General features: G+C 60.7%; 2 protein-coding genes across 2 annotated transcripts in view; one reads left to right on the top strand and one right to left on the bottom strand.

Annotated features, from left to right (window-relative positions):
* FARP2 (FERM, ARH/RhoGEF and pleckstrin domain protein 2) overlaps window positions 1–10,368 on the top strand; it is an 87,516-nt gene extending 77,148 nt beyond the window's left edge. The window contains exons 24-32 of the mRNA XM_024760193.1: window positions 2,653–2,721; window positions 3,293–3,382; window positions 6,534–6,554; window positions 6,731–6,813; window positions 7,662–7,780; window positions 8,003–8,163; window positions 9,156–9,263; window positions 9,447–9,598; window positions 9,895–10,368. Coding sequence (XP_024615961.1) covers window positions 2,653–2,721; window positions 3,293–3,382; window positions 6,534–6,554; window positions 6,731–6,813; window positions 7,662–7,780; window positions 8,003–8,163; window positions 9,156–9,263; window positions 9,447–9,598; window positions 9,895–9,964 — 873 coding nt within the window. The 3' untranslated portion in view covers window positions 9,965–10,368. The remainder of the gene's footprint in view (window positions 1–2,652; window positions 2,722–3,292; window positions 3,383–6,533; window positions 6,555–6,730; window positions 6,814–7,661; window positions 7,781–8,002; window positions 8,164–9,155; window positions 9,264–9,446; window positions 9,599–9,894) is intronic.
* Window positions 10,369–10,483: 115 nt separating this feature from the next.
* Window positions 10,484–20,690, bottom strand: STK25 (serine/threonine kinase 25). Its single transcript, XM_024755506.1, has 12 exons — window positions 20,667–20,690; window positions 20,453–20,575; window positions 16,166–16,396; window positions 15,485–15,541; window positions 14,873–14,981; window positions 14,079–14,236; window positions 13,808–13,993; window positions 13,276–13,421; window positions 12,997–13,111; window positions 12,737–12,808; window positions 11,180–11,316; window positions 10,484–11,011 (listed from the first exon to the last, which is right to left on the bottom strand). Exons 1-12 carry the CDS (start codon window positions 20,667–20,669, stop codon window positions 10,972–10,974), a joined length of 1,377 nt encoding a protein of 458 aa, XP_024611274.1. The 5' UTR covers window positions 20,670–20,690; the 3' UTR covers window positions 10,484–10,971.
* Window positions 20,691–26,123: the final 5,433 nt, after the last annotated feature.

The following is a 26,123-nucleotide window of genomic DNA, read 5'->3' as shown; positions in this document are numbered from 1 at the left end:
TTTTTTTTTTTTTTTTTTTGCGCGGTACGCGGGCCTCTCGCCGCTGTGGCCTCTCCCATTGCGGAGCACAGGCTCCGGATGTGCAGGCTCAGCGGCCATGGCTCACAGGCCCAGCCGCTCCGCGGCATGTGGGATCTTCCTGGACCGGGGCACGAACCCGCGTCCCCTGCATCGGCAGGCGGACCCTCAACCACTGCGCCACCAGGGAAGCCCTTCTCCATATCTTGTCTTTGATTCTAGCCATCCTGGTGGTACATGGTGGCATCCCTTCGTGGTTGTGATTTGCATTTCCCTAGTGACTAGCATCAAGCATCTTTTCATATGTTTATTGGTCATTTCTGTGCCTTCTTTGGAGACATGCCTGTTCAAGTCTTTTGCCCACCTTTTAATTGGGTTGTGTTTTTACTGTTACGAGGTTCCTTATCTACTCTGGATACCAGACCCTTGCCAGAATATGACTTGCAATATGCTCTCCCATTTTGTGGGTTATCTTTTCACTTTCTTGCTGGTATCATTTACAACACTAAAGGTTTTAATTTAGCTGATGTCTAATTTGTCTGTCTTTTCTTTGGTTGCTTGTGCTTTAGGTGTCATAGCTAAGAAACTGTTGCCTAATCCAAGGTATGAAGATTTATCTCTGTGTTTTTATCTAAAAGTTGTTTATGTTTTAGCTCTTACGTTTAGAGCTGATCATTTTGAGTTTTGTGTATGGTGTGAGATATGGGTCCAACTCTGCTCTTTTCCAAGTGGATATATAGTTGTCCCAACACCTTTGCTGAACTGTCTTCACTCCTTTGTCAAAAATCAGTGGGCCATGGAGTGTGAGTTCGTTTTCGAACCTTCAGTTGTATCCATGGGTCTGTATGTCTCCCGGGCTGCTTACTTTCTGTCACTAATTCCTTTTGCTTTGGACTCAGTACTGTCAGCAAAAGAAAATTGTTGTAAGGGTTGCACAGGTCCAGTGGTTAAGAATCCGCGCTTCCAATGCAGGGGGCGCAGGTTCGATCCCTGGTCAGGGAACTGAGATCCCGAAAACAAAGGGTTGCACAGGGATGTGGGATGTTCCTGTCTCGGCACAAGCGTAAGAGTATTGGAGCGTGGGTGTATAAATCCTGTTCTGCATTAGCCTTGTTAGAAGAAAGGTACTGCGAGTGTGGGACCATGAGCTCAAAGAAACAAGACTAAGACAGGAAGGTTTTGCCCTCCTGGAGCAGGGCCTTGGCTGGGAGCCAGGACAGCCCCGTTTCCTTTCCCTCCTTGACGGCTCCCAGGGGTGCTGCTGGCTGGGAGCTCCTGGGAGGTGGGAGGGCTCTTGTTACACTGTTGTTTCTCTGAGTGCCCCACGCAGTGACTTATAGATGGTGGTGGCCCCAGGAAACTGTCACCAGAGGGGCAAATAAACAAGAGCAGCCACGTAGAGCAGAGGCCGGGGCGGGCTCCCCGGGGCGGCCTTACTGCCATCACCGCTGCTATTAGGGTCTCCGAGTACTGCCTTAACCCCCGGGGTTCCTGGCCTCCCTGAGTGAAATGCGTGCATCAGTCAGAGACGAGCCCACCCCAGTTGTCTGAGCGCAGGGTCGAAGAGCAGGGCTGTGAACTGAAGGTGGGTGACGAGGCCCCGAGGGTGAGCACTGCCAGGCATCGAGGAGGTGGGACCTCGGGGAGCGCACCCCCAAGGGCTGGGGTCTCTGGGGAGCGGCGGAGCTGGCCCTGCAACGACGGCAGGAAGGCCTGCCAGCTGCGGCCCAGAGAGGGCTGGGGGCCGCCCTCCTCCTCCTGCAGGGCTGTCCCTTGGGTTGGGGCTGGTTTCTCATCTCGCTGTGTCCGTGAGGATTACTGGGTGAGCTCTCCTCCCTGTGCCCTTGCTCAGGTCATCTGAGGGCTGTTAAGGCCGGGGTGTTCTCGGGGCACCAGCCCGTGCTGTTTGTCTGATAGAACAGCGGACGGTAGAAGAGTCCCCAGAAATCATCCAAAGCGGACTGTTGGGGCCCCCGGGACAGTGCTTCAGCCAGGGCGCAGGCAGTTAGGGATGTCGGACATCTGTACCCCGGAGGCAGGTGCGGGGCCTGGCCCGGCGGTGAGGGGAGCCCCGAGTCCCGGGGGGAGAGGGCTGTGCCCGGGACACGGGGGGCTTCCGCTGAGCCTCAGCCCACGGGAGGGTCTCACTTTGGGCCGTAGCACCTTCGTGGCCTTAGGAATCCTCTGCTCAAGCGCCAGGGTGGCAGCTGACAAGTCCCCTGTGACGTTTGGTGGGAACCAGGTGTCCTGTCCTCCTCCCTCCCATTCTCAAGCTGCCCCGCCCAGCTTTTCTCAAAGCTGAACTCACGTCATCTCCATGGTGGAACCTTCCAGAAGCTGCCTCTCAACAATGCCCTTTGCCTTGTGTGCCGGCTCTCAGCACAGCCGGCCTGTGGGAGTTCAGAGACCAGGCACCGAGTTAACCGACACCAAACAGGATGCGGGTGACCGAGGGGAGCGGACGGGAGGGAGGCTGGAGTGGCACGGCGGATCATCAGGCATCCATCCGGGCAGGAGGGCGCCGCGGAAGGGCCCGAGGGGGCCTGCGAGGGGCGTGGAGGGGCATGGAGGGTGATGTGCCATCTGCCGAGGTGCCCTCGGCCAGCACACAGGGACCGCGATGGTGTCTTGCAGGAGTTTATCCGCGAGGGCTGCCTCCACAAGCTCACCAGGAAGGGCCCACAGCAAAGGATGTTCTTTCTGGTAGGTGCGATGGGCGCGGTCCAGGCGGGCGGCCTCATTGTCAGGAGCCAGGAGAGGGTCGCAGAAACACTCCCGGGCCTGCCACCTTCCTTATTCTGGATTCTGGGCACCTGTCTGCAGGATGAGCAAAAGCCCGCAGGTAGAAAAATCCACACACCTGCGGCTGCAGGACCGCTCTGCTGGTGCCAGCGTCAGTTCGCAGGGCCTTACTCACGAGCCCAGAGGTCCTCCCAGCGAGTCCCTGCCGCCAGCAGGTCCCCTTTTGTCAGCTCCCGTCCTCGCGCCCAGCTAGTGGATTCAAACCCCAGCCTTCCTGGTTGGGGGTGACTTTCAGGACCAGCCCCCCAGCGCCTCCCGCCGGCCAAGAGGTCTGCTGGCCCATGTGGTTGCTGGTCACCCCTGGGCAAAATGACTGTACGAATGGAACAAAAATCCCTTTTCCGCCAAAAACCTCCAGCAAAGTGCGTAAGCACACGGGGCCCTTGGAGTTGAAGTTGGTCTGATCGTTAAGATGTTGAATCCTTGTTACTTGCTTTTAGAATTCATTTGTCTAAAGCTTCTGGTCCCTCAGTTCTCAGACATGCTGCTGTACACAGGCAGAGGGGCCTCAGGGACCAGCCACTTCCGGATCCGGGGACTCCTTCCGCTGCGCGGCATGCTGGTGAGCGCCCGGCGCCGGGCGGGGCCGGACCGGGGGTCGGGGGCCGCGCCGCATGGCAGCACCTGCCAGGCTGTTCACGCCTTTTCACCCTGTTATGGCTACTGTTCTTGGTGCTCAAACAGCCCCACCTGCAGCCCCTCCAGGGCCTCTTGACGAAGGCCACCAGCCCCTGCAGGACAAGGCCCAGCTCCGCCAGGAACCCACCTACTCCTCCCAGGGAGCCCTGTCCTTTGGTGGGAGCCTCCATGAAAAACCCGGGTCGGGCGCTGGGGCCACCGTGCTGCTGGAGGGGTTGGGTGCTGACACAGCTTTGAAAAGAGAAAGCTGGACCCCTAATTCTTAAGACTGTAGAGTTTTCACTTCCCTGATTTCATACTTCTCTCTTTTATACTGACGATTTTGGTTTCTTTTGGCATCATAATTAGTTATTTCACACGCACACACACAGCTTTATAATGGTAAAACAGAGACCACCACCGCTAAAGAGAGGGTGGGCTGCAGGGCAGGACTGGCCCCAGGGAAGCTCCCGGTGACCTCCACTGAGTCGTGCTGTGTCCTCTCGTTTGCCCTTTGACCTCCACCCCGTGAAGAGGCGCAAGCTCTGTCTTCAGAGCTCTTGAGGGCCTGGGCCGCACCTCATGCTCTGTCCACACCGCATGCCGCCAGGGTGCGTCCGCATCCCCACCGTCTCAGTGCCGCGTGGCGTGTTAATATTGTCTCTGATGAGCGGGAATTCTTCGTCCTAATGGGATGCGGTCTGTCTTCTCCTCCGTGGTCAGTGCCTCCTGTGGCCTTAAAGGTCATGGAGAGACTCCCTCTCGAGTGTAAACCTAGACTCGGCCTGGAACCCATCTTTGGGAACAGCAGAGATAGGAAGCCAAGTTCAGGTCTTTGCTATAAAGATGTGCTGTTTGTCCAGAACATCTTACGCAGTAAGCACCTCTCCCTGCAGCCCTGCCAGGCCCCGTCCAGTTGTAGGATGGGTGGGGTCCGACCCCTGTCCAGTTCCCAATTCCCAAAGCGTCAGCGCCGTCCTCCACCCCTTTCTCCTTCGTGGCGTCTGGCCCTTCTCCCCGCCATCCGCACCCTGGGCACTGCACCGCCTTCCAGAGAGCGTCAGAGCTTCCGCAGGTGTCTCTGTAACATTTGTTCAGCTTTTCCAACTCTCAGCAAAAAGGGGTCAGTTTGAATGACCTCACCTGCCATCCCTGGAAGCAGACCCCATCTGTTTCAAAGTATACTTTTAAAAATTATACCTTCAGCGTAGAGAAAAGCTGAGGATGTGCGGTGAAAAGCGCTCATCATTGTACTGCCCAGTAGTAAGTGCTGTCAGCATTTCGCCGTCATCTGGGGAACATCCTCCACAAGCTGCATTGCTGCCCGCGCTGGTTTTGCTCGGCAGTTCACCTCGAACATGCTCCCGTGTCCTCCGCTTCTGCCGCCGGCTCAGGAGCCATGAGTAGTGGATTGGGGCGCCGAAGCACACTTTATTTAACCAGCTCCCTGCCCCGGACGTTTTGGCTACGTCTAGTTTTTCAGAATTACAAACAGCACCGTTGGGTCTTTCTACGCGTCCTTAGTTATGGCCTTGAGATAAACCGCCACGCGTGTATGTGAGCCTGGGGCTCCCTGTTCCCACTGAGTGGCTGTAGGAGCGGCTGACTGGGTGGCCTTCCCTCCAGGCCCGTCTGCGCCTGCGCCGTCCCAGCCTTGGGCAGCGCTGGCCGTCCACCCCGTCCTCCGCGCCCCAGGGATGGCCAGCAAGGCCGCTTCCTGTGCCCTCTGCTCTCCCCCAGGAGGCACCGGGCGCGTCTGTCGCTCTGGCCTGTTAGTGTTTGTGAAGCGTTCCTAAACCCTTCCAGGTCTCAGGTGCCTTCCAGGTACGTAATTCCCGTCACTTTGCCTGCAGTTCAGTGTCACCTCAGAGTTTATAAAGTCCCTCCAGACGGGGATCGCGTTTGTCTTGTCCCTAGAATGGCCACGGGCACAGAGGCCCAACGAATACGGGTTGAAGGGGTGAACTTAGACGTTTTTCTGTGGTCGGTCTGTCCATCTTTTCCTAATTTAGGGTTTCTGTCCTTGGCACGGGCTCAGAAGGTCTTTCCCACACCAAGACTACGTTCGCGTGGGACTTTCTTTACTGATACGCTTACGGTTTTTTCTCTTTTACCTAATCCGCCTAAAATTTGTTGGTTTTGATGTTTTTAGGTTGGGATGTAACATTTTTTCCTCGTATAGTCAGTTTTCCCATTATTTGTTACATCCTCCATTTTCGTACTGATCCCAAAGTCTGCCTTTATCATATAAAAAACTGTTGTCCTTACACTTGGACTCTTTCTGAAGGTTCTGTTCCATTTCTGTCTGTCCCAGCATCAGTCTACACTCTTAATTAGTGGTGCTGTAAGGGTTAGTCACTGTGTGGGTAAGGTCCTTCCCTTATTTGTCCTTCTTTTTAAACAGTTCTTTGCTCTTCTCAAGTATTTATTTAATTCTTCTAAACAAACTTTGGAGTCATTTGGACAGATTCCTTCAAGAAACAACATTGGCGTTTCTGTGGAAATTGCATTAAATTTACATATTGACTTGGAGGGGGCGGCCGACATCTTGATAACCTTCTCCTGCCGGCTGCGCTCCTGTTAGTTTCAGACCCTTTTAGGTCCAGCGTGAAGCTCGGTGGTTGGCGTCCCATGTTCTGGGGTGGTTCACCTGTAACTGGCTGGTCCTGGGGACAGACAGACAGCCCTCGCTCCTGACTGTGGAGGGAAGGATGGTGACTCCTGGCTTGTGAAAGACACCGTTTCCTTCTGTTTGTATATAAGAGATATTATCAGAAATACCGTGTGGAATTTTGGCAAAGGTGTTTCAGCATGTGGAGGGGGATGGTCACTCTTCTCCCTTGGACTTTGCGACAGGGTGGGTTCCGTCAGTCACCTTCCTCATTCCTAGAACACGCTCACTTGGTCAGAGGACAGTTTCTCCTCTGGGCCTTTAGGTCTGCTTAAGGAATGCTTTGTTCTGGAGTTACTTCTCTTGGAACTGAGATCAGCCGGAATCTAACTCTGTTAGCTTCTGGCGCCACCTTTTAGACATGAATGGTCCAACTCCTTCCCGACTGAAACGCTCAACGTTTCTTCCCGTGCTTGATTTTCAGCTCATGGTGCTGGACCCACCGGTGAGTAGTTGGGTGCCCATCACCTGGGCAGCAGGCGCCATGGCGCGGGGATCCCTTGTGTCTCCGGTAAGCCCTCGTAGAGTCGGCGTGGGCTCGGTCGCCACCTGTGTCCTGCCGCAAGCTCGGGTTCCGCCAGCCCCGCTCCGGGTCACACTCCCCTCCTCTCCCGCCCGCAGGTGGAAGAACGTGAGAATGAGCGGTCTGTCCCGCACTGTTTCACCATCTACGCCGCTCAGAAGACAGTCGTGGTGGCAGCCAGGTAAGGGCCTCCCGCCCACGTTCCGCATCCCAGCGGCCCTGGTCCCCTCTGAGTTGTGAGAGTGTCGCGGTCACGGGGACACACAACCCCTTGAGCACTGCTTCAAAGCTACGCGACCGCAGGAGCGGCTTCACTGTCCGTGGGGGCTTGTGACCGTTGAGACCATCCGCAGAGACTGGCTGTGACACTGCTGGCTGCTCAAGGGAGGGGGCCGGCGGGCTAGCAGGGGGAGCCCGGTGGGGCGGCCACACCGAGGCCTAGCGTCACGTGCCTCCCGCCCCGGAGCTGGGCAGCAGGAGGCTGACTGGGCCGTAGCACAGGAGCAAACAGACGCTTTCCCCACTCTCCACGCCCTGTCGGCAGCAAGGCGACCCGAGCTCCTGGCGGCCTGGACGCTGTGCCTGGTCCCTCCCCTGTGGGAGCCCGCGTCCCCAGCTTCTTCCAAAGGAGGTGTCGTCCTGCGTCCGGGCGGGTGGCGCCTGGCTCTCAGCTCCCGTCCTGCAGGGGTCCTGGCTGATGTCAGAGCACAGGGCACTGGACTCCCACTGGGAAACCTTGGCAGCTTAATTTATGATCCAGGACCCAGTCTCATATTTCAACTTTCACAGCCCCAGAGACCTAAACACCCGTTCCAGGAACCAAGTACCCTGTAGAGCACCCCCGTTCCAGCGTGACAGGTGCAGGCTGGGCCTCCAGTAGCGTCCTGACAAGCCCTCTGGACCCGAAGGACAGGGCGCACAAGGGGGAAGCAGGCACCCTGACCTTCTGCCCTCCAGTGGGAGGGGGCACGGCCGGGAGCCCCGGCTGTGGGCCCTGCCCGGTGGCTGAGCTTCGGCCCTGCCCCGCAGCACCCAGCTGGAGAAAGAAAAGTGGATGAGGGACCTGAACGCTGCCATCGATGCAGCCAAGAGCAGCGCCGACACGGCCCTGGCACCGCTGGGCAGCGTGCTGTGCCCCCATCCCCGCAGTGAGTGCTGGCCGGGCCCCCAGGAGACAAGGAAGCTTTCCCGTGGGTGTCACCCAGGTCACGGGCAGCCCGCTGGGCCCACGTGCTCTGCATCCACGAGGGACGTTTCAGGCGGGCGGGAGCTCTTCTGGCAGGTGGTCTCACGCCCTGCCTGCTGCTGGCCGGGGGCGGGGGCGGGGGCGGGTCTCGTCTCCTCTGAGTAGGGGCTGACTTCTCCCCCAGGGCCCTCCGACGAGGTCTCTCTGGAGGAGTCGGAAGACGATGCTCGCAGGGCCCGCTGCTCCTCAGGGGGGCCGGGCCAGCACCGGGCCAGCACCGCCATGCACGTGTGCTGGGACCGCACCACCAGCATCTCCAGAGCCGACCGCAGCGCGGCCGTCGAGGTGCGGCCACTGGAGACCCTGCTTGTGTGGGCTGATGGGACACCCGGGGTCCACGGTGCCAGGGGAGAGCAGCCCGGGTGGGCAGGGCTGGGAGGGCGCCGTCAGGAGCTCTCTCCGAAGGGCCTGTCGCCCCGGGATCCTGGGATGGCTGCCTCCCTCACCGGGAGCGGCCTCTTTGCGCCCGGGCCACCTCTGCCTCCACTTGTCCTGAGCTTCCGCCGAAGCCGGGGGAGGGACCAGCAGAGCAGGCAAGGAGTGCGGGTGGGTCCTGACACGGCGGGGCGGGGGCGGTAAGAGCAGGGATCGTGGCCAGCTCGCTGGGGCCTGCAAGACGACGGAGTGGCCCTGGACACCGCGTCCACCGTCTGTGCCACCCCCTCACGTGTGAGAGGCGCGGGGCCCTCGTGAGCATCAGCCCCGACGGGGGCAAAGGCCTGCGTCATGAGGAGGGCCCTACCATCTGTGGATGTACTTGGGCCCGTGTGCCTTGCCCCAGCGCGAGGTGCGAGGACGGAAGCGGTGGCGCCGGCCTCCATGCCGGAGGGCACGAGGGCCAGCGCAGAGCGGCGCAGACCTCGGGGCCAAGCAGGGCGGCCCCTCCTCTCCCTAACAGAGGGGCGCCACGCTGCGGGCCGGGCCGCTGGCTGCGTGGGCCTCTGTTTACGGGGCACCCCTGCCCCCCACCGTCTGAGAACCTTCCTGTCTGGGCTCCGTGTCTGTTACAGGGGATTGGTGATGACGGGAAAGAAACTGAGCACCATTCTACTTCGTCGTCCACCCTTCTTTGTTAGCTGCCGACGAGCAGAGCGTCAGAGCACGGGGAAGGGCACTGCATTCGTGTCAGTGCGGAGCCAGCGAAGCCTGTGGGGGGTGACCCTGGGGAGACACCTGCTCCCAGGAGGCCCCTGGGAGGACAGAGCCCGCAAGAGTGGCTGTCTAGAGGCTGGTGGTTCTTGGACACTCGCGCCCACAGGCTTTTCTTTTCCTTCCAGAACCAGCTCTCGGGATACCTGCTGAGGAAGTTCAAGAACAGCAGCGGCTGGCAGAAGCTGTGGGTGGTCTTCACCAATTTCTGTTTGTTCTTCTACAAAACTCACCGGGTAGGGGTGCTTCACCGAGCCCGAGGGGGGCTCTGCCCTTGGCACTGCAGGACCGCCAGGCCCGCCCACTGCGCCCTCACGGAACCCCCTCGGTTCTGAATGGGCCTGGCCCCGCCGCTGCTGCCGTGTGGGGAGAGGCGGGGGGCTGGGCGCCTGGCGAGCGCGTGCCCTGCTGCCTTCCAGGATGACTGCCCCCTGGCCAGCCTCCCGCTGCTGGGCTACAGCGTGAGCCTCCCCGGGGAGGCCGACGGCATCCACAAGGAGCACGTCTTCAAGCTCCAGTTCAAGTCCCACGTCTACTTCTTCCGGGCTGAGAGCAAATACACGTTACGGAGGTAATTTCGCGGGGGGCTGCCAGGGCCCCCCGTATCTCCTCGGCTCTCCAGCTTCCACTGAGGACACCAGAGGCGGGTTTCCTGGGTCCCGGAAAGGAAGGACTGAACACTGCTTCCAGGCTTTTAACTGGCCCATGCTGAGTCCCATGTCCTCCTTATTTGGGGTCACTCTTGGGAAGCCAGTTGAGCGCAAACCCACTGGTCTGATGGCCAGAGCACGCCCCCTGCTTCCCGAACAATCTGCCGGGGGCGGGGGACGGGGTCCCGGTTCTGACAGTCCTGAAACCTCTTCTCAGGTGGATGGAGGTGATCGAGAGCGCCAGCACCTCACCAGGGAGGGCCGGGACCCCCGAGGAGGAGGCATGAAGCCCACCCTGCCCGGCTGAGGACAGAGCAGAGCAAGCAGAGCAGCACGTGTCCACGACTGCGCGTCCCGTGTCCCCCCCTCCAGACCCCTTGGCCCCGTGGGGCAGCGGGACGAACACACATGTGCGTGGAAATGGGCCCGGCTCCATGCACTGCCGAGGCTGGTGCCCACCTGCCCTCTCTCCGCCTCCCGAGCAGGACCCTGCCCTTCAGGCTGGGTGAAACGGGGGGTGGGACAGGGCCCCTGGGTCACAGCCGCATGGAAGTCCAGCAGAAACCACTCTGCTGCCCACCCCACACACCTCTGCAGGGTGGAAAGCAAAGTCCCCGTAATTTATCAGCCCCCAGGAGGTGTGCTGTACTAATAACCTGCGTTTGGTTAAAAATAAAGGGCATCTCCTGTATGCCTGCGTGCTGCCCCTCTCCTTCCAGTGGGCACACGCGGCCCCTGCGTGCTGTGACGAGCTCGGAGGCCTGGAGCGCAGGCTATGGACCCCGCCCGGCCACCACCAGCATGTCTCCAAGTCAGGTCTTTATTGAAAGTGGCAGGAACCTCTCAACGTTCTATGAAAACCAACTCCTTACCCTCAGGCTACTTAGGGAAGCAAGGAAGTTCGATCTTTCTTAAAAAACAAACAACATTCTGGCTGACAAGTACTTATGAGAAGACACGGTACCTGATCCAACACCACAAGGCAAATCTACAACCTCCGAGGGCCATCGGGCCGGGTGGGGAGGAGGCATATCTGCCCCTCAGTCTGGGGGGCCGCACTGCCCGGGAGCCCACAGAGGGGACGGCCAGGCGCCGCTCTGCTGCCGAGTGTGGCCGTGGCCTGGCCACGAGGGGGGCGTGGCAACGGGGCGGCCCTCTGCTCGGGGCTGGGGGCGTGGCCCGGCAGGGAGGCCGGCGGCCCCGACAGCACACGGGGTTTCCAGTCAGCGCGGTCCCCGACAAGGCAGCTCAAGACGAAGACCCCGCTCTCCCCTGTGTGCGAACCGCAGCGGCTTCAGCGGGCTGACGTCAGGTGGTTTCTGCTGTGTGAAAACCTGCGGACCCGAGGCCCTGTCACTGCTGCCGCCGCCCGGCAGTGCCAGCCGGGGTGGGGGCTCCGGGACACCGAGCAAAGCCGGTGCGGCCCCGTCCCGCCGCCTCCTGTCCCAAGGGCGAGCACCCGAAGCGTGTCCTGGGCCTCCCCCCTGCCCCAGCACCCTCACCTCTGCACGCGCTCCACCAGCTGAGCCATCAGCTTGTCCGAGATGCCGGGGCAGGACTCCTCAGCCAGGCTGAAGGCGTTCTCCAGCTCCTCCAGCGCCCCCAGGCCCCCGCCACTCTGCCTGTGCTTCTCTTTGAGCTGCGGGGAGACCCCCGTGCGCCTGGTCAGAGGCTCAGGCTGGCCTGCTCACCTCGCCTGTGACTCGCAGCGTGGTCCCTCCACACAGAGCTGGGACAGCAGGTCCCCGGAACGCCTGCGAGCGGGGCTCCCAAGAGAGGCAGTGGCTGCCCCACCCCCGCCTGCCCCCGCACCACCCGAGTCCTCAGGCCTTGGCTCTCCAATCACGTGGCTTCCCCCTGACCAGGGTCCCCCTGACCAGGGTCCTGGAAGCCCACAGCTCAGGTCCGCCAAGTGAGAGGACACAGCCAGACCCACCGGCCCAACCTTCGGGACCAGGCAGCCACCAGCACCACAGGGCTGTGAGGACCCAGAAGAGAGAGATGCCCTCCCTGCAACTGGCCTGGCAGGGAGGGGCTGGAGACTGGTCAGCCTGTCCCCACCACGCCCGACACTACAGAAACAGGGGTGCACACCTTCCAGAACACCCCACCAGCAGCCGACTTCAGGCCCAGCCCACAGCGTCAGGACCCTAAGGGGGCTCCAGCCAGCCGAGGTGGGGCTCCACCTCCCCACCCAGACACAGCAGCCCACGGCCCACCCCTCGCAGCTGGGACGCGCACACGCCACGCAGCCCCCGAGCTGCCGGCCCCGCCCCGTGGCAGCCTTGCTCAGGCTTCTGATCCAGCCGTCCACGCTGAGCCTGAGCTCCTGCCACACAGCCCCAGGTGCCCGCACAACCAGGGGCACCCCCCCCCATCCCGTTCCCCCCACTCCAGGCATTCCAGGCCCCTGGAGGTGGCAGCGTGCCTGCCTGCACCCTGACGCCCCTGCCCCGTGCCCGCACCCCACCCTCCGTGGAAAGGCTCTGCTGTCGCCACGCTCAACATCCCCTCCTCCTCCCCCGGGCTCCAGGTGCCAGCGACACCCTGGGTGTGAACCTGACCTGACCACAACCCACTGCCGGCTGACTCACGCTCCTGGGGATGCTACCGACTGCCCATGAGCAGGTGACACAGACGCCGGGTCACGTGACCACTGGAGAGTTGTCCTTAAGGGCTCCCTGCCCAGGGCCTGACACCCAACACCGAGATCTAAATCTCCCGGCCTCTCTCTAGACAAGAGAGTCACCCCATGTTTCTGGTTCAAGACAAAAGGTCCTAAGACAGTAATTCATGATCAAAGCTGCCCTGGGACCCCAGAGAACCCTGGCAGGCTTAGGAACTTAAGGGTCACCTTAGGCCAACTTGCCCCAGCCATCCCTGGCCCTTCCACTCAGAAGGCCGGGTCCGCAGGTCCACCCTCGTGGGCTTTACGGGACCCAGAAAGCCTGCGCACCGGCAGGCTGGCCAGCGTACCTTGCTGTGGCCCTGCGGGGGCAGCATCTCTGAGGAACAGCAATACAGCCCCTGCCCCCCAGGACCCCCGGCCCGGCCCTCACCTCTCCAAAAACGGGTCGGACCAACGTGGACAGGCACTGGGACCTCGGCTGCCTCTTGACAGGCTCCGCTGACTGCAAACACAAAGCGCAGAGGGGTGAGCAGGGCAGCGAACTCAGGCGCCCCGTTTCCGGTCTCCTGGAAACCCGCCCTGGGGAGCACACGTGCCCAGGAGGCGTGCCCCCCCACAGCCCTCCCCTCAGTCAGCTCTGAACAGGCCTCCACCCTCCTGGCGCGGGCGCGGGGCTGGGGCCAGCCAGACCTTCTGGGGGCCATGCAGGGCCGTCCCTTTGTGCAGCTTGCCGTGCGGGCTCGGCCGGATGGTGGGGGGGAACGTCCAGACGGGGCCCTGCTCTCCGTCCTCAGGGTCTCCGTCGCTGAAGGGGAGGGGGAAGAGTCACAAGGGCCGCGAATCGCACCTGGCCTCACGGCCCTGAACACTGGGCCCACGACACCAGGAACAAGCACCCAATTCCTACCCCCGAGCAGGGACCCCGCCCCTGTGCCCACCGAAGCCCCACAGGACGAGCGGGGCCCCTACATGTCGGAGTCCTCGGAGCTTGACTCCTCGCCGTGGCCCTCTGACTTCCAGCGCTTGTAGCGGTCGATGAGCTCAGTGAGGAAGGAGGTCTTCTTGGTGTAGCGCGTGATGAACTTGTGCTTCAGGAGCTCCTTGGCGGCGGGCCGCTGCCGGGCACGGGCACGGGTTACCTGGCGCCGGGCAGCCAAGCTCCGCCCTTCGAGCTCTGGGGGCTCAGGCGCAAAACAGCCTGGGCCAAGCCCTGGGCCTCAGCCTTGCTGCTCCCGGGGGCTTGGTGAGGGGCCTCCAGGTGGGAGGGGGCAACAGGGAGGCTGGGGGGGGCTGCACGCCATCCTCGCCAGGGGGGAGCCCTCTGGAGCTTCCCCGGACCCACCGGGGGTTGCAGCGGAACCCACCCTGGACCAGGAGATCCCCCCCCCCAAAACACACACACACACACACCTCTCCCCTGGGGCCTGGTTCCAGCGCGGCCAGAACCCGCCCAGCTATGCAAGCTGGCACCTCCTGGAGCAGGGGGCCTGGAGGTGCTTACGAATCGGGGGTCCTTGTTGAGGCACGCCTCCACGAACTCCCTGAAGGGCTTGCTGTGGCGGCCCTCCAGCGTGGGTGGGCTGTTCTTGGGGATCAGGAACAAGACGCGCATGGGGTGGAGGTCGGAGTTGGGGGGCTCGCCCTTGGCCAGCTCGATGGCGGTGATCCCCAGCGACCAGATGTCGGCCTGGACGGAAAGCCACACGGGGCCACTGCAGCCGGGGCACCTTGAGCGCCCCCCGCCCACGACCCCGCCCCCCCGCCGCGCCCACCTTGAAGTCATAGGCCGACTGCTTGATGACCTCGGGCGCCATCCAGAAGGGGGTGCCCACAAACGTGTTCCTCTTGATCTGCGTGTCCGTGAGCTGCCCCGCCACCCCGAAGTCTGCCAGCTTCACATCACCCTGCTCTGAGAGCAGCACGTTGGCAGCTGCTCGACACAGGACAGCGGGGCGTCACCCTCCGCGCCACGAGGGCTCCCGCCCGCACGCAGCTGCCCAAGGAAGCGCCTCCCTCCCGGCGTCCACCCGACGACCTGACCAGGGCGCCAGGGCACTGCCAGCAGCTGAGGGGCACAGACACATGCTCCCCCCAAGCCAGGCTCCAGGGCCCTCGTGGCGGTCGCCTCTCACGAGAAATCCCACAAACAGAGCGACGGCCCTTCCTCCCAAATCACACAACAGGCGGAGGTGACCCCGACCGTCCCCTCACTCTGCCAGTCACCGCCCGTCAGCCCCTCAGCCAGGTCCCTCCCTGGTGGCCTGGCCACTCGTGTACACCAGCACGGTTGCCCTAACTATACCTCACTCTCAGATCTAAGACCTGAGTGAGAGTCCATGTTTTTGGCCTAAATAGGGTCCCTACTACGCTACATTCAGAGCTGCTCTGCCAGCACACAGGGACACGGTACTCAGAAAGCTCTGTCCGTTACTGGCAGTGTCTTCTGGAAGACAGAACAAGATGGAACCGCTGGGTTTCCGAGGCCACGGGGAGCACAGGCTGGGCGCACTGAGCACCGCCAGCCCCGTGCCCCAGAGCCGCCTGCCACCTCACAGCCCCGAGGGACCTTTGATGTCTCGGTGAATCTTGCGCTCCGAGTGCAGGTATTCCAGGCCCTTCAGGATCTCTCGCAGGATGGTGGCGATGTAGGTCTCCTCCAGGGGACCCGGCTTAAGCTGCAGACACAGAGGAGACACTCGGGCCTCCCCTGCAATGCCGACCCACCCTCCCTTCCCTGCCACCCAGAGCCAGTGGCAAGGCCTGAGCTCGACCTCCTCTCTACCGGGTGCGGGGTGACCCTCTGGATGGCGGGGGCTTCCTACTTCTTTACCCACTCTCGAGAGAGAAGTTCCAGATGCCACGTCACGTGGGTGTGGGGGAGGCCCTTTTCTGAGGACAGACACACGCTACCTTCATCTTCGCTGTAAACGTAACAGCTGAGAATGGAGTCCCGGCCACACCCCTGAGCTGTCTGCCTGGGGGAGCTAACCGCCCTACCCCCCAGAGGCCTGCAGAGGCCCAGAACCCCTCAGCACCGGCTGGGTCCCAAGGAACATCCGATGCGCCAAGACGGCAAAGGCAGGGAGGTCACGGGAACCCAGGGCCCGAGGACAACCCCCAGACAACTTCAGTCTGGCCCCCACCCTGCAGGCCACCCACTGCGCGGCCCACACCTCACCAGGTCCAAGGCGGAGCCGCCGCCCAGGTACTCCATGATGATCCACAGCTTCGTGCTCTGGTACCAGAGAAGCGCGCGTCAGCACGGGGCAGCTGACAAGCATGGGACCCCGACACACGCCCCCACCGGGGTGACTCAGCCAGGACGCCCACCGGGGACGGGCTGCGGCAGCCCATCCTGGCTCCCGTCCCACCACGCCCCCGCTGCAGACACTCTGCAGACAGACCAAGTGCCCGGTCAGCAGCCGAGCCCCCTCCCTCAAAGCCCTCCTGGGAAGGGCTCCAGGCTCCGGCTGTGGGGGGCCCAGAGCTCTCCCAGCAGACACACCCTTGCCCAGGCAGCAGGCGCAGCCAGGCCACTCCAGAGCCGGCTGACCCCAGAGACTCTGCTCACGCCCTGCCCTCCCAAGGGCTCCCCCTCAGGACGAGGCCAGGCCCCCCTCTGCATGCACGCTTGGCCCTGGGGGCTGTCACTTCTTGGGGGGCCCTCTCCACTGTGAGGCTGGGTCCGTGTTCACCTGTTGGGACCCCCACCCTTCAGACCAGGCCCACGTGGGGGCAGACCCAGACTCGGCCTCCCGAGCAGGCACGGGGACTGCCGGGGCCGTCCCCGTGCTGGCCACAGGGAACCTGGACGGCTCCCCGGAGGGGCGGGCACGGGCGTGGCTGGCGCAGCAGGCACCTTCAGGTAGGAGCCGAAGTAGCGCGTGATGTAGGGGCTGTCGCACTGGCTGAGCACCGTGATCTCCTGCTGGATGTCCTCGATCTCGTCCTCAGCCTCCTCCAGGTCGATGATCTTGATGGCAACCACCTCCTTGGTGCGGTTGTCGATGCCCTTGTACACCTCCCCAAACGAGCCCTTGCCGATGCGGTCGAGCTTGGTGAAGAGCTCCTCGGGGTCCACGCGAGAGTGCTGGGGACAGAGGGCGGGCCGGGCAGCCAGTGACCCCAAGAGCCGCGAAGGGCCAGGGAGTGCCCCCAGATGCTTTCCTCGCTTCCTTTATCCCTTTTCGTTCAGAAGATAAAGTTACCCTCCACACAAGGGAAAACGCCCCCAGAGAGCGCGGCGAGACCTGGGCTCTCGCCAAGAAACCAGGGCCGTGGGCAGGCAGAGGAGCCACGCAGGTCACCCCGACCTGCCCACACCCCACGCCTGGGGAGGGCCCAGCAAGGCACAGTAACGGGTTAGGAGGGACGAGTCGGTGGAGCACAGGGAGGCGGGGCCCGTGAGACGACCCTGGGTGACGCTGTAACCACCCAGGAGCCAGCCTCACGCGCCCTGCCGGCTTCGTGAGAAACAGCCTGTCCACACTGGGTCAGTGACTGTAACAGACTCCCCGGGGAAGGGACGAGGAATGTACGGAACTCTCACCGATCTTTCTGTAAACCTAAAACTGCTCTAAAAAATAAAGCCTGTTAATTAAAACAAAAAAAAACGCAGCACTCAACTGAGTTCTCCCTGCGCACCTGGAAGCCACACCCGGAAGCCACACCCCTTAGAGAGAGTCCCATTTGAGCCCCCAGATCAGTCCTCACACCAGCGCAGAGCTAAAAACCGACACTTTCGTGGGTGCTTGATCCTGGAGGTTCAAATATACGGAACGCCGTCCCACCCAGTGCTCAAGGCAGAAGCACAAAACCGCCCTAACGGGCGCTGGGCCGCTGGGGCAGGCGGCGCTCGGCACCTCCTCGTCCCAGCACCTGGACGCTGTGACAGAGGGGCATCCGCGGTGACAACCCTGCTTCTGTCCCTGACCCTCAGTGCATCCAAGGCGAGACAGCTCCACGTGGGGCTGCGTGGAGGCAGCAGCACCAGAGAGCGGGTGGGGCACCCCTGGCATCGCCCCCACCCCCGCCCCGCGGTTCCCTGGGCTTCTGAGATCACCTCACTCCCGCCACCGACCACGTTCTTAGAGCCTGGAGCGGCCGCACAGGCACTGCAGCCCCAGGACCCACGCGAGGTTCGGCAGCTCTGGGTGGGACCCGTGGAAAGGCTGGCAGGGAGCATAGCGTTTAGTCCAGACAGAGGTGAAAAGGGTTTTCCAAGTCCTGCCGGGCCTCAAATCCACCAGGACTCACGTCCCTCCAAACCCCAAGCACCATCACCCAGAGGGCGTCTCGGGGGGGCGCCCACCCAAAGCGGCGGCGTTAAAAGGCACAGTCACCACTTGCTCGGCTGCTAAGCGCTGTCCGTGCTGGTGCAGAGGGTGGGCCCATACCAGGGCAGCCGCGCTCACCAGGTCCGGAGAAGACAGCCCTGGGGAGCACAGAGCCCACGTGCACCCCTGGGGTTCACACCCAGGCAGAGCTCCGTTTGCGGCCCAGCTGGCTCCAGACTGAGATGACGTGTCAACCCCAAGTGGCCAGTGAACTGCCTTCCCAGGAGAGGGCGGCAGGTGATGGGGCCTCGGGGAGGGCTGGGCCAGTGAGCCTGGGACACAGCCCCCTTCCGCCTGCCCCTCCGCCAGTGCCCCTCGGCTCAGCCAGCCCAGGAGGGCCTCTCACACCCCTGGGGGCCGGTCCAGCAAACCACTCACCCGCAAGCCAGCCCCAGCCCCAGCTCGAGCCAGGGCTGGCACGGCCCCAGGGACACCTCCGGCCCCACCAGCGCTCCTTCTGCGGTAGTCTCAGAGAAGACCCAGGGGAGGTGGACCGAGGCCCGGCAGCACTGATGGGCACTGCTGTTCCTCCAGCTCTCGGGCCTCTGCCAGCGACACACGCTTCCCGCCTTCTCCACGCGGGGCAGGGCTGGGTCTGGTCCCCCACAGCGGCCTGACCAGGCAGGGCGCCCAGCCCTCCACGGCCCCAAAGTGGGAGACAGGGCAGACCCCTAACCAGATTCCAGGCTCAGCAGGGAAGCAGGGAGCCCCGGCCCCAACTCTCACACTCTTTGGGTCCCCACCGCTACAGGGCAGTCCCCTGAGCAGACAGCGTGACAGGAACGCTCCTGGCCGTGACCCCAACCCTACAGGCACATCACAGACACAACCTGCTCACAGCCCTGCCAGCAGAAGGAGAGACAAGTGCTCCGGGGCCTGGGTCTCAGGCTGCCCTTCCTGACAACACGCGTGGTCTGGACAATTGCTCAGGCTGCTCGCTGGGCCCAGACCCTGGTTCTCTGAATCAGCCCTGGGGCTGCCAGGTCTGCAGCCACCACTTAGCAGTGTGTCTGTATGTACATCCATTTTGCGATACGTCTGCCATAAGCGTCACCCTCCAAGATGAGGGGTGCCCAACGGCCCCCATCCCCCCCACGATGGGTGGCAGCCAATGTGCACGCGGTGCCGCCTGCAGCCATCCAGAGCCTGTAGGCAGGGCAGGAACCAGCTAGGCAGGGGCCTGACATGCAGGGCTCCCCCATGCGCTGTGGAGGAGCATACGGCCCCATGCAGGGGCCGCCTCGAAGGGCCACAGTGACAACCGTCTCAAGAGAAAACAACATCCCGTCAGGCTTCCTGCCACCGACAAAGACCAAGTCTCTCCGCCCCTAAAAGGACAAAAGGGGCTTCCTTCCTTTGGGGTCTCTTCCTCAGCTCCTCTGGGCCTGCGCTCCCTTCCCTGGGCATCTGATCCGGAGGCCCAGGCCACACTGCAAGTGCCATCAGCACACAGGTATAGGGGTGGCTCATAGCTCCAATTTCTCATTCTGGGACCCACGGGAGCCACTCCTATAGCTCTTTATAAAAATACACTCGAGCCAGACTTCCCTCCCAGCATCTGAGTCATGTAATTTAAGACACAAGATGTCACTGATGAACAAAAACCCACCAGCTCACGTCAGCGTCAGTGAGCAGGCCCTGGGGCCCATCTGCAGCCACAGCTGGTCCAGGATGCCCTGCCCAGCAACTGTGTGAGGCGCTCCAGGTTTCTCCAAGGAGCCCAGCTGGGTCTGGAGCTGACCCTGACCCCAGCCCTGCCGCCCACACACAGACACACACTTCCTGTTCCTCCTGAGCGCCCATCCTCAGACTCTGCCCACGGAAGTGAGCCTGAGCGCTGTTCTCTTTAAGAGGAGCTCCCAGCACCTTACAGCGCCCAGCCGAAACCACGCTGGAGCCCACAAGATAAGGAGAACGAGACCCAGCAGCTAGGACGCAGGAACACCCAACTGCCAGGGTGGTTCACCTCACATCAGCTTCGGGTCACACTCGATTTGAACTAACAAAAGAGGGGGAAACGTATGGCCCAGAAGCCCAGAGCTGGCTGCCCCGACGCTCTTATCCAGAGCCACCCAGCCTCAGGGCACACTGTGGAGGGTCCCCAGTGCAAAGCCAGACGCCTCAAAGTGGCTGGGTGTCGGGAATTATGAGAACCAATCAACCAAAAAAGAAAGACAGTGGGCGCTTTCCAGGCAGGCACCTCCAGCCCAGGGGCAGCCCTTTCCAGCCCCCTTGAGAAAAACAGGCACACACGTGTCCTCGGCTTTCCCTGCACACCGACTCTCTCAACAGCTGCCAAATCCCATTCTCAGCCCCTCTCGTCCCCCCCCAGCCCCTGCCCCAGCCGGACACGGCCAGCGTCCCTGCCCCGAAGCTCCATGTGGACGCCGACCTTCCACATGCCTCCAGATGCGCAGACCCAGGTTCCTGCGGGCCGGCCCGGTTCCCAAGATACGTCTCTGCACGCCCTCTGCTGACCCTGCGCTGCGGCTCTACGCTGACAGACTTGGAGACTCCTGCCCCACAGAACGCTGCAAACCAGCCAACCGGAGTCGGCCCTGCGCCCACCAAGCCTGAGCACCAAGACTGCTCCCCGCTTTGCCCACGGCTGTGCATCACAGGGCTCCCCGCGAGCTCCTCCCTTCAACCCACACACGCCCCAGCACGGGCTGCTCTTCGGAGACGCCAGGACGACTTTCGACAGTCAGTCCTTGGTGAAGCGCCCTTCCTCAGACCCTGCAGCCAGCGGTCCGTGTGAGGCACACGTGCACCGGCGACACACACGCCCGCGGTCCAGACGCCCCCCTTACCTGGTTGGCAAATCCCCTGAGGTGAGCCATGTCTGCGCGGCTCTCAGACCATCCGCTGCACCGCCGGGAGGCCCCGAAATCCCGCCTGGAGGCTCTGGAACTCGGCTCACCCGCTTCAGTCAACTGCAGAGAGAGCAGGCCTGCTCGGTGTCCTGTTCCGGGTACACGGGGCTCCCCGCTCCCCTGGGACCCGGCGGCCGCCCCCTCCTCCAACCATCTGGGGACCAGCTGGGGTTGAGGGCGGGCTGGAGTCAGAAGGAAGGGCCATTCCTCCGAAGGATCCCCAGTGCCGCGTTCTCCTCTTCGCCCGGCCCAGCCCAATGCCTCCCCGGAGGAGCTACCCAACACCGGGCACTCCTCGAAGCCCCTCACACCCCCGCCTCCCGCCCTCCGCCCTCTGCCCTCGCGCTGCCCCTACTCCTCCCCGCACCTGGGAGCACCTGGCCCTGGGCTCCCGTCCTGTCCTGTAGGCCCCGCCCCTTCCAGCATCTCCGGTCGGGGAGGGATGACTGGGTCTGGACGTGCCCGGGAACACTATTCAGCCTGAAAAAGGGAGGCGGTTCTGACACAAGCCACTGCCTGGATGAACCTTGACGACGTGGCGCTAAGTGACATAAGCCAGTCACGGAAGGACAAATACTGTTTGAGTCCACGTATGTGAGGTCCCGAGAGTAGCCAGATTCGTAGAGACAGAAAGGTGAAGGGTAACTGCCAGGGTGGGCGTATTGCTCAACGCGGGCAGAGTTTCAATTTGGGAAGATGAAGAGAGGTCTGGAGGGTGGCTGCACAGCTGTGAATGTGTTTAACGCTGCTGAACTGTACACTGTTAAGATGGTACGTTTTATGCGACCTGCATTTCACCACAATTAAAAATAAATAAAATAAAATGAAATAAACCTATCACAAAGGGACACTGTATGACTTCACTTAGATGAGGGGTCAAGAATAGGTCACTTCGGGCTTCCCCGGTGGCGCAGTGGTTGAGAGTCCGCCTGCCGATGCAGGGGACACGGGTTCGTGGCCCGGTCCGGGAAGATCCCACGTGCCGCGGAGCGGCTGGTGGGGGAACTGGGAGATATTACCTAATGGGTACAGAGTTTCTGTTTGGAGTGATGACAAAGTTCCGGAAATAGTGATCATGGTTACACAACATGGTGAATTTACGAATGTCAGTGAATTGTACACTTAAAAATGGTTAAAATGAAAAAAAAAAGGTTAAAATGATACATTTTATGTTCTTCATATTTTAGTACAAATTTTAAAAGAGCAATGATAAACTGGATTTCATCAAAATTTTTGAATTTTGCTTTCAGAAAGACATTATTAAGAGAATGAAAAGAAAAGCCATAAACTGGAAGAAAAACTTGCAAATCACATATCCAACTGTATGTACTGAGAATATATAAAGAGCTCTCAAAAATCAACAGTTAAAAAACAAACAACCCAATAAGAAAAAATCGAGAATAGACTTCAACAGACACTTCCCCACAGAGGACACATGGATGGCAAATAGCACATGAACAGACGCTCAACATCATTAGCTCTGAGGGAAATACAAATTAAGCCCATAATGAGATACTAACTACTCACATATTACAATGGCTAAAATAAAGAACACTGACAATACCAAGTGCTGACAAAGATAGGGTGATGAACTATCCTGGTTTCCCAGGGGTTTCCTGGTTCCAGCACTGAAAGTCCCCTGTCCCAGGAAAGCCCTAGGTCCTGGCAAAGCAGGATGGTCGGTCACTCAGGGTGAAGATGCAAGCTGGGACATAGGCCGTCGATGCTGAGAAGGCAGAACGGTGCAGCCACTCTGACAACAGCTTGGCAGCTTCTTAGAAAGTCAACCTGGGGCTTCCCTGGTGGCGCAGTAGTTAAGAATCCGCCTGCCAGTGCAGGGGACGCGGGTTCCTGCCCTGGTCTGGGAAGATCCCACATGCCGCAGAGCAACTAAGCCCGTGCATCACAACTACTGAGCCTGAGCTCTGGAGCCCGGGAGCCACAACTACTGAGCCCACGCGCCACCACTACTGAAGCCCATGCACCTAGAGCCCGTGCTCCGCAACAAGAGAACCCACCGCAAGGAGAAGTCTGCGTACCGCAACGAAGAGTAGCCCCTGCTCGCCGCAACTAGAGAAAGCCCACACCCAGCAACGAAGACCAAATGCAGCCAAAAATAAAAAAGTTTATTACTTAAAAAAAAAAAAGTCAACCAGACACTTTACATAATGACCCAGCATTGCCGTTCCTGGGTACTTACCCTGGGGAAATGAAAACCTACCTTTACACAAAAACCTGTACATAGTGAGGTGGATGGACCTAGAGTCTGTCATACAGAGTGAAGTCAGAAAGAGAAAAACAAATACCATATGCTAACACATGTATATGGAATCAAAGGCAAAAAAAAAAAAGGTTATGAAGAACCTAGGGGCAGGACGGGAATAAAGACACAGACCTACTAGAGAATGGACTTGAGGATATGGGGAGGGGGAAGGGTAGCTGTGACAAAGTGAGAGAGAGGCATGGACATATATACACTACCAAACGTAAAATAGATGGCTAGTGGGAAGCAGCCGCATAGCACAGGGAGATCAGCTCAGTGCTTTGTGACCACCTAGAGAGGTGGGATAGGGAGGGTGGAAGGGAGGGAGACGCAAGAGGGAAGAGATACGGGAACATATGTATATGTATAACTGATTCACTTTGTTATAAAGCAGAAACTAACACACCATTGTAAAGCAATTATACCCCAATAAAGATGTTAAAAATTTAAAAGAAACCAAAAAACCTGTACATAAATGTCTACAGCGTGTCTATTCATAATCGCCCCAAACTGGAAACAACCCAGATGGCTTTCAACGGGGTGAGTGCATAGACCGTGGTCCATCCCCACCACGGAGCACCACTGAGCAATAAAAAGGAACAAAGCACTGATACTTCTGCAACTTGAGGGGCCATAAAGGTATCACGTGAGAGAAGGAAGCCAGTCGCCAAAGGCTGCGTACGTGGTACAGGGCTCCGTTTAAGCGACATGGGCACAAGGACGCAACACCAGGGAAGGAGAACCGAGCAGTGGCTTCCAGGGCCTGGGGTGTAGCCTCGCCTACAGTGGAGCAGCGGGAGGGGGCTTCCGGGCCATGGGACTGTGTTGGAGATTACGCAAATCCATACAGGCAGTAAAACTCATAGAACTGTACACTAAAAAAGGCCATGTTACTGTATTTTTTTTTTACAAATAAATTTTTTGTACATTGACAATAATTCCTTAATATCAAATGTAGAGCCAGTGTTCAAATTTCACATATATGTGCATGTGTATATATGTGGTTTCAGATGTGTAACTACACACAGTTTGTTCAAATCAAGATCCAGTAAGGCCCACACGTTATGATCCGTCTTGTCTCTTTTTCCCTTCGCCATTTAGGTGCTGAAGAAATCTGGCCACTTGCTCTGTGGAGGGGCCCAGGCTGCACTTTGCTGATCGCCCCCCCATCTCACCTGCGCCTGTCTCCTCCTGGGACTTCACAGGTGGACTCCAGGCCCCATGGCTTCTTGTGGGGAGGTGCAGGTCGCCTTTATCAGACACCACACACATCCCAAAGGGGGAGGACAGAGCATGTCCCCTTGGAAAGTCCGGGGCCCGGGGTGCTGAGGACACCCCAGCGGGTGCCCAGCCCCTTCTCACCACCCAGGCGGGCCCCGCCCACAGCTGAGTGGCACTGCTCTGAGGCTGTGCAGAAGTGGGGCTGGGGGCGGGTACAGCCCCCCAGGGACCTCCTCATGAGGGGCCCCGAGAAACTGAGAGAAGGGGAAGGTTTGGAGACAGAGGGAGCGAGGCTGCCTCAAAGCCAGGGAGGCCGGGGGCCCAGGACCTGAGATGACCCGCCCAACAGAACCAGCCCCTGCCCCTCCCGAGTGCGGACCTCAGGTGGGAAAAACCACACCTTCAGGGACGGACCAGCGGCCTCCCTGGGCCTGTGTACTTGGCTGTGGGATAACCAGCCTCACGACGGGCCCTTGTCCAGTGCCAGACCTCAGGGGTGTGACCACCCCATGCTCTGGGAAGGGGGTGCTCACAGGGTTCTGTCCCTCGAGGGAACCCCAGCTGGGACTCAGGGATCAGGGCCCCACGGCCTGGGAAGGCCGGGCCTGATCCTGGGGCCGCGCTCCTCCCCTTCGTCCAGCCTCCTCTTCTGCCCAGGAAGCAGATCCATACAGCGATGCAGGCCTGGGAACTGGGGAGGGGCCGGCCCACTGGGGGCTGCCCCCTTGGTCAGTCCAGGGCCCTTGCGCCCTCCTTGCAGCCACCCCACACCTCGCTGTCCTGATGCTGCTCCCCTGACAGCAGCTCCCGTGTTCATGGCAGGGCCTCCCGCAGCATCTTCAATCCCCAGGCAGTTGGTCCAGGATGCGGCCCCCGCTGGAGTATTTCTGAACACCTGGGGGAGAGAGACAGAGGCGGCAAGACAGAGAGAGACAGATACAGAGGGAGGAGAAACAGCTGGACTCAAAGATATGATAGGAATTTCTGTAGTCCAGAAATGGATTGGAATCTGAAAGCGGTGGCCTGGGTCTCAGTCCTGGGATGTCTGTTGGGCCTGGAAGCAGGCAGTGCCCCGACAGCCCAGCCTGGGCAGGGTGGGGCAGGGCCCCAGGGGAGGAGAGCCACACCGCAGAGACAAGGCTGAAACCCCCAACAGTGCACAGGGGTATGAGGTCGGGGCTCCTGCACCCTTGGGTTTGCTGCCTGGGTGGGGCTGGGAGGAACACTTCCTGCTGGGGTCTGCAGGGGAAGCTGAGATGCAGGGCCCAGGGGGAGGCATCGGGAGCCCAAGGGGCCTGAGTCGGTGTCTCCCGGACAGGGGACCCCAGGCAGGGACCCGGGAGAGCTGGCAGCTCTCCCACCACCAGGTGCTGCTGTGGCCTGGGTGCAGCCCTGGCTGGACCCTGGGTCACCATGCCCTCCCCCCAGAGAGTGGTCTCAAGTCACCTCTGGCCGGTCAACTGTGTCAGCCTGGACTTTCCGTATCCCAGCCCCGTGCTCTTCCCCCCTGGAGGGCTACCACCTCGGGGCAGGAAAGGCCGAGCTTCCCCACCTCCCTCCCTCTGCTCAGGAGGTGGCCACAGTGGGAACACTGATCCCGAAGCCCAGTCATCAATGCTGGGAAACTGGCTCGGAGAAGCCTGGCCCAGGAACAGCTGCAGAAGAGCCCAGAGCCAGGCCGCCCCCGGGACCCCGGAAGAGCAGGAGAGCAGCCTGTGCTTGTTTTCACCCAGGAAAGCTGCCGGGGCACAACAGGCCGAGGCCGCTGGGGCCAGAGGGCCCTGCGGATACCTGTGCCCCCAGCTGGGACCCCCCACCCCCACCCCGCGACACTGGGAGCCACTGCGCCAAGGGAGGCTGGGAAGGTGCTGGAAGACTCCCAGGGCTAGAGCTTGGGCCATGGTGACGGAGGGGGGCTGTTGCTGCCTGCCCCCCAGGGCTGGGGATTCAGCCTCCGCGGGAAACAGAAACACCAAGCGGCTCCCAAGAGCCTGCCCTTAAATTTTCAGGAATTTTGTGGCGGGGTGTTACCGTCATTAGCAAAAAATTAATTATAAATACTTAGAATGAGTTATGTTAGAAACGCAGCTCTTCCTAACCATTGTGCCCCACTTTCCTTTTCCG

The sequence above is a fragment of the Neophocaena asiaeorientalis genome, unplaced genomic scaffold (assembly GCF_003031525.2).
Source record: "Neophocaena asiaeorientalis asiaeorientalis breed wild unplaced genomic scaffold, Neophocaena_asiaeorientalis_V1.1 scaffold185, whole genome shotgun sequence".
NCBI lineage: Eukaryota > Metazoa > Chordata > Mammalia > Artiodactyla > Phocoenidae > Neophocaena > Neophocaena asiaeorientalis.
This window is presented reverse-complemented; position numbering and strand designations above follow the sequence as displayed.